This window comes from Egretta garzetta, unplaced genomic scaffold, assembly GCF_000687185.1.
Source record: "Egretta garzetta isolate BGI_Z169 unplaced genomic scaffold, ASM68718v1 scaffold650, whole genome shotgun sequence".
NCBI classification, from domain to species: Eukaryota; Metazoa; Chordata; class Aves; order Pelecaniformes; family Ardeidae; genus Egretta; species Egretta garzetta.
This window is the reverse complement of record NW_009258374.1, coordinates 910,927-917,241: the sequence shown is the minus strand read 5'-3', so window position 1 is coordinate 917,241 and position 6,315 is coordinate 910,927. Positions and strand designations below refer to the sequence as shown.

Below are 6,315 nucleotides of genomic sequence, written 5' to 3'. Positions count from 1 at the left end.
TGCCACTGCCCGATGGCCTCCTGGCTCGGGGACATGTCCAAGCAGCTAAAAATCAGCCCCATTCAGGTCACCAGCTCCAGCATGGTGGAAGAAGAGCTGGAGATTTCAGGAGGAAGAGTCAGTTTTACAAAGAGGTTTTTAAAAGCATAGAAAAGGACAAGGAGAGCTTTCCCTGAACCTCAGCCCTTCACCGCACTAAATTTTCCTCCAAACGCAACCCCATGATACAAACCTGCACCCCATGCACCCCCCCTGCAGCTGCAAGTCACCCAGCTTCAGGGGGCACTCCTTGCAAGCAGATGGGCAAGCAGAAACCCCACTGCTTTTATCGGCAAGGTTTCTTTTGGGGACCCTCCTTGTAAATCACAAAGCAGCAAGAAATGGGGCACCTTAAATAAAAAAAAGAATCTTTCACTTTTAATCCACCCAAGGGAAATCCAGAGCAAGAGCAGCATCACAGCACTACACACAGCACAGACATCTATCATCGCCTTTGCACAGATTCCTTCCCAGATACACGGAGAAGTCATTAAGAAAAAAAGAAAAACAAAGAAAATTATTCACATATGCAAAGTGACAAGTAACAAATCAGCCACAGAACAACTTTTTCAAAGAGAAAAAGGACGCATCAAGGAAGAAGGCCCTCAACATACAGGGAATTTTTTAAAAAAATTAAATTTAAATATACATTCAAAACACAAACACCAAGCAAGCGCCTGGAGAATAAAGCGAAAAGAAAAAGGAATGAAAAGTTATTTCAACCAGTTTAATTTAAACACCAAAGTCAGGTGGATTGCACCAAATGGAATAAATAAAGGAGAAGATCGCGCTGGGTCGGTAGATATTGTACTTAAGATCATTTAAACGAGAATTAATTACACAGCCCAAGAGAGTACTGAACGCGGAAGTCCTCTGACAAGTCGTGTTAGCTGGGGCAGCGTCCCTTTGACAGAGTGGGTTGTAGGTGTGGATTTGCCCCCCGCCACCCAACAACAATCACCACCCCAGAAGCGAGTGGGATGATGAGTCTTTATGATCCAGAGGACCCAACCCTGTGATCACGTACACGCAAACAGCTCCTTGCTCGGGGTGCGGGAACCCTCCGCCTCTTTGACACCAGCTGGTTCCAAACACGCCCAAGTCAAACATCAAAGCACAACTAGACCTTGTGTTTTCACCTTGCAAGGTGAGCACTCAGGCGTGGCATTTCTAAGCACGCCTCCCCAAGGTTCAGAGCCAGGCTGGAAAAAAAAAAAATAATCAGCTCATCTACACCTGTGGCCACCGCTTTATCACCCTAGGGGTGGCCAGGCTGAAGGAATGTAAGTGGTTTCTTGTTGTTTGGTTTTCCCTCCCCACAATCCCTGCATTAAAAACAAAACAAAACAACACAACACAACCCAAAACCTGAACAAAAATAACTTGATCCCAAGTTCCTCTCCCTCCCCTGCCTGTAAACCAAGCAGTGAAGCACCTTCAGACATTCGTGTGATCCCACAGACGTGTTCCCTACAGAGCGGACGTCTCATCTCTGCACCTCACTCAAACGTGCCTGTGACACCTAGTTAGGAGGGACATCCCTTTGCTTTAAAACAAAAATAATTACAAAATCAATAGTAACCATCCCCTTTCCTTTCCTCTGCTCTCCAAGAAGTTCATCTAAGTCCAACTCGTTTTTGAGAAACAGAGAAGGGAGGGGTGAAGGTTTCCAGGCCAAAGAACTTTCCAGATCCAGCATCCCCCCCCGCTGTGCCTCCGGCACCGATGAGATGGAGCCCCCTTTGTGCAGTGTCCACTCTCGACCTGGGGCCAGCAGAGGCAAGGAGGGCTGAGGGGACACAGCTGCCCCTCCAGCTCCTCCTCAGATAGCTGGCAACTCCAGGAAGAAAGAGGGGCACTGGGGTGGACGAGGGTTCAGGTTATTTCTTTCCCATCCCTCTTCCTCCCCAAGGCTGGGAGGAGACTTCTGGGTCTGCAAGCCCAGACTGTGCTTACCAGTGTCCTTAAAAATGACAAGTTAAAAACGAAAAAAAAAGGAAAGAAAAAAAAAAATGCATAATTAGGTATTGTCCGTGGAAGGAGCAGGAGGGGACAGGTTCCAGGCCAAGATAGAAAAGGGACTCTCTCCCTCCCCGCGTTTGCTCGTCTGGAGACCACGTCCCCCCAGCATCCCTGCGCGAACCCTTTGTGCTGTTGCTCTGACACCAATTGACACGGATGATGAACACAGGGATGAATTTGGCGTGGCAGAGGGTGGGAGGGCACACGCACGCGCGCTGGAGCTAGGCTCGGTGCTTGGGGAGCATGTCCAGCAGGAACTCCGCAATGCCGATGAAGTAGACAACTTGTGCGATGCCGAAGAGAGGAGCAATGACCAGGGCTCGGCAGTACGCCCCTTTCAGGAAAGCCATGGGCCCCTCCTTTTGCCAGATCTTCCTGGGGAGAGACAACACAGACAGGTAAGTGTCCATCCCACCCCTCCACCACGCCAGGAGAGCCTCTGGCCGTGCCCTTGGCTTTCTGCCTCCCTCCAGAGGCTGCTGCTGCCAGGCACTGCCTCCACAGCAGATCAACCACCATCCTCCATGTGCTCTGCGAATGACCATGTAGGAACATCTGGCCAGGAGCAGGACTGTCTGCCTGGGACTGGATGACAACCCCATGCTTGCATTCAAGAGGTCCCCCTCTTCAAAACTCGGGGCAGACTCCACCCCCAGTATGGGACACAGCCAGATGGCGAGACTCTGGCTACAACAGAAGCGGAGCAGTTGTGTTCCGAAACTCCCTTCATGTTTTGAAGCAGCCAGACCACAGTTGAGCAAAGTGTCAGAGGATGGGGCAGCTGGGGACAGGCCAGGCAGCCAGTGCTCCTGCAGCTGCTGTTAAGAGAGGTCCCAGGAGGGATACAAGACTTTAATGCTGTAGGATTTTCAGACAACAGGGTCTTGGGAGAGAGAATCACAGCATTGCCTCCCTTTGCAGAAACAAAGTCTCAGCGTTATGACTGTTGGGGTTTTGACAGAAGCATTTAAATATAAATGCTATATTTACCTTGCTCAAAACAGGAAGAAGTTCTCTTTTATATACCTATATATGTGAACAGTATATATCTGCTCATATATCTATGTATCTATCCATATAGATCGATAGATAAAAGCACAGGTTCAGAGGGAACCTGAAAGAGAGAAGCTGCTGGTTGGGTCTAGAAGCTGCACTGACTGCCTGGCAGCAGGCAGCAGCAGATGCCACACATCTGATGTGGTGGCCTGCTTCACGAGGAGGCTTACTTGGTGCAGTCCAGGATTCCTGAGTAGGTGTCCTCGTTCACTCCTCTCTGCAAGGACTGCAGACGCGTTTTGATCACTGGGGAGAAGAAGAGATATGAGAGACAGTGGTGAGCACTGGGAATGCAGCACGCTCTTCAGCAGGCAACAGCCACCCTGAGAGCAATGTCTCTGAAACACAGCCAAAAGGAGATCACCAAGAACAGGGACCATTTTTATATATTTATCAGAAAAACAGGGGAAAACAAACTCATTCCTTTACAAATGGATAAAAGAAAACCACAGCCACCCAAACCCCAATGCCCTCCCCTCACTGTGACCAAGGTTTCCAAGGCTGACTTAAGCTTTAAATGCTTCCAAGTTCAGGTTTCTTTTTGCAATGTGGGAACTGATTTTCAAATACTCAACTCCTTCTGCAAGAAGTATCTAAAATATATGATGCTGCTCCTGCATTTCTTCACACCTTGGAGCATGTGCAATGTTGGAGAGAAGAGTTACTTTATGGTGTTTTTCACGGCAGAGAAACTGAGGTGATATTTAAGGCAGATGCTGTGGACCAGGAGGAAAGACCACAGATCGGAGGCTCCCCCTGGCTGTCCATGACTGTATGCATGTAAATGATCTGCATACTATCACTCCACATGCAAACGTGCCTTTTCAGGGGCATGTTCACAGCCATTCCCGCAAAGAATGACTGAAATGAATCACAGAATGTTTTGGGTTGGAAGGGACCCCTAGAGGTCACCCAGCCCAACCCCCCTGCAGGGAGCAGGGACACCGCTAACCACATCAGGTTGCTCACAGCCCCGTCCAACCTGGCCTTGAATGTTCCCAGGGATGGGGCCTCCACTACCTCTTTATACAACCCGTTCCAGTGTTTCACTACCCTCATTGTAAAGAATTTCTTCCTTATATCCAGTCTAAACCTACCCTGTCTTAGTTTAAAACCATCACCCCTTGTCCTGTCACAGCTATCTCTACCCTCTTTTTGACTTACCTAGCAAATACAGCAAAACTCTGTGTAAGCTGGAGGCAGCTCCAGACAGCAGAGCTCCCCTCCTGTACCTCCCTGTGTGCTCATGCTGCAAAGAGGCTGGCATGGTCACCCTCCTCCTCACCTAGTCCATTCGTGGCCCTCTGACTCCTGTCACTTGGCGCCAGGCCACCAGCACCGGCTACTCAGGACTCACCGTCACAAGGGTTGACAGCCACCGCAGCCGTACTGCCAGCCACGCATCCGGAGAGGAAGGACACATAGAACGGAGCCTTGACATTGGGGTCTTTCTGGCCCAGCTTGTTCAGGTTTGCAAACAGTGGGAAGTAAACGATGGAGAACGGGACATCCCTGTGGTGGGGAGGGAGGAAAGGGAAGAAAGAAGAACAAAGATGAGCAAAATCAGAGTGGGACACCAACAAACTGAGCATCAAAGGGCTGTAAGCATCACGCCTTGGCAGAACAGCTACGAGTGCAACGCAGACATCCCAGCTCTGCGATTTGCAACACAGACAGGAGCCAAAACTCAGCAGGGGCAAAACTGACTGCATGAAGGACAACAGGTCCATGGGAGACACGCAGCTTTGCAGAGTCAGTGGCCTCCCCCTGATTTTTCAACACTCAAATTGAAGACCCCAGCACATTCAGAGGTCAATCGTTTTGTCCACTTTTGTTAATTACAAGAGGTTCACATCCTGCCCCCCCATCCCACTGGGCGTTGCTTTAGCTCTGCCTTTATTAAAGCTAGAAGAATCAATCTGTGAAAGCCCAGGTAAAGAGTGTCAGAGAGGGCACCAAGTCCTTGTATCCAACAGCTCCATGGGCCAGAACCTGTTTCACACCCTGGAGACTGAGGCTGACAGTTCTGCTTTGCTGACTTCTCTACAGTGTTAAAATATTTACCCTGGGGGAGACAAAAACTTTCCACAGAAAGCAGAATTAAATCTTCCAGGAATAAAAGGCAGAATCCCTTGCTTCCCTGACCTTCGCTTCTTTAATGTGCAAAACCTGTGCATAGAAACCAAACCAAATCAAGCCCACACCCCCTGAAGCCAGCACCCCCTTTGCAGGCTCATCCCTTGGATGGCTAGTGCATTATGTTCAAGACTGGGAACAGCAGTGCCCTGCGCCTGAGTCCACACCATCCTACCTTAGCAGCGTGGCTCCCAGGCCCTTGTAGAGTCCCGCGATGCCTTTGCTCCGCAGCAGCTCCCTTGTTATCTGCATTGCTGTGGTGCGTGTTTCCACTGCTGGCTCCGCCGCCCCCGCCACAGAGGAAGAGGAGAGCTGGGCCTGAGCTGCCATCAGCTTCTTCTGGGCCGCTGGGGAGGAGCAGAGAGCACTGGTTTGCAAGATGCCCAACAGCAGTCTCTTGCTGCCCAGTTCCACCAGACAAGGAGAAAGAGGCAGATCTCCAGGTGCAGCAAAACAAGCAGGCTAAGCCCTGCAAGCTTTTGCTCCCTGTCTACCCATCTCCCTCAGCCTGACACAACCCAGCTTGTCCCAGTCTCAGAGCTGGCTGCTGCCACACAACAATGCTGTCCACTGCTCTCTCCTACCGACTGGTTTTACCTAAACAGGAGGAGCCCATCATGCACGACCTCTGTGGTGCAGAGAAAAGGAGCTGCTGTGAGCAGGCAGATGATGGTACCTGCTTTCAGCTACATCCCCAAGCCCTCAGTAGGACAAACGAAAGGTATTAATAAATGAGGGAGGTTCAACACCTCTGTTCTTTGATTCCTTCCCTTGAAAGCAATCATTAACCTGGGAAGTAGCTCAGCTGCACTAGGTACGCCACTTTTATACATGCAGCCTTTTCAAACTGATGCATTTCTGCTCTTTGGCCAGAAGATGGAGTACACATCAACCTGCAGGCAATCCTCTGGCTGCCACCAGCACACCACAGGTCTCTTGCCACAAAGAACAGGCTGTTCACAGCAGCGAAAACCTCTTCTGAACCCTCAAACCATGGCTTAGTTCCTTGAAACATTTTAAAATAATATGCAGAAAGAGGATAAAGGTCTGCATTAAAAACAG

The 6,315-nt window shown here is 49.9% G+C and overlaps 1 protein-coding gene across 1 annotated transcript in view; it reads right to left on the bottom strand.

The window, feature by feature from the left end:
• Nucleotides 1-764: 764 nt before the first annotated feature.
• The window catches only part of SLC25A22 (solute carrier family 25 member 22), a 43,712-nt gene continuing 38,161 nt past the window's right edge, over nucleotides 765-6,315 (bottom strand). The window contains exons 7-10 of the mRNA XM_009639695.2: nucleotides 5,429-5,600; nucleotides 4,475-4,629; nucleotides 3,288-3,363; nucleotides 765-2,436 (exon numbers count right to left, since the gene is read on the bottom strand). Of these exons, the coding sequence (XP_009637990.1) occupies nucleotides 2,283-2,436; nucleotides 3,288-3,363; nucleotides 4,475-4,629; nucleotides 5,429-5,600 (557 nt within the window). The 3' untranslated portion in view covers nucleotides 765-2,282. The remainder of the gene's footprint in view (nucleotides 2,437-3,287; nucleotides 3,364-4,474; nucleotides 4,630-5,428; nucleotides 5,601-6,315) is intronic.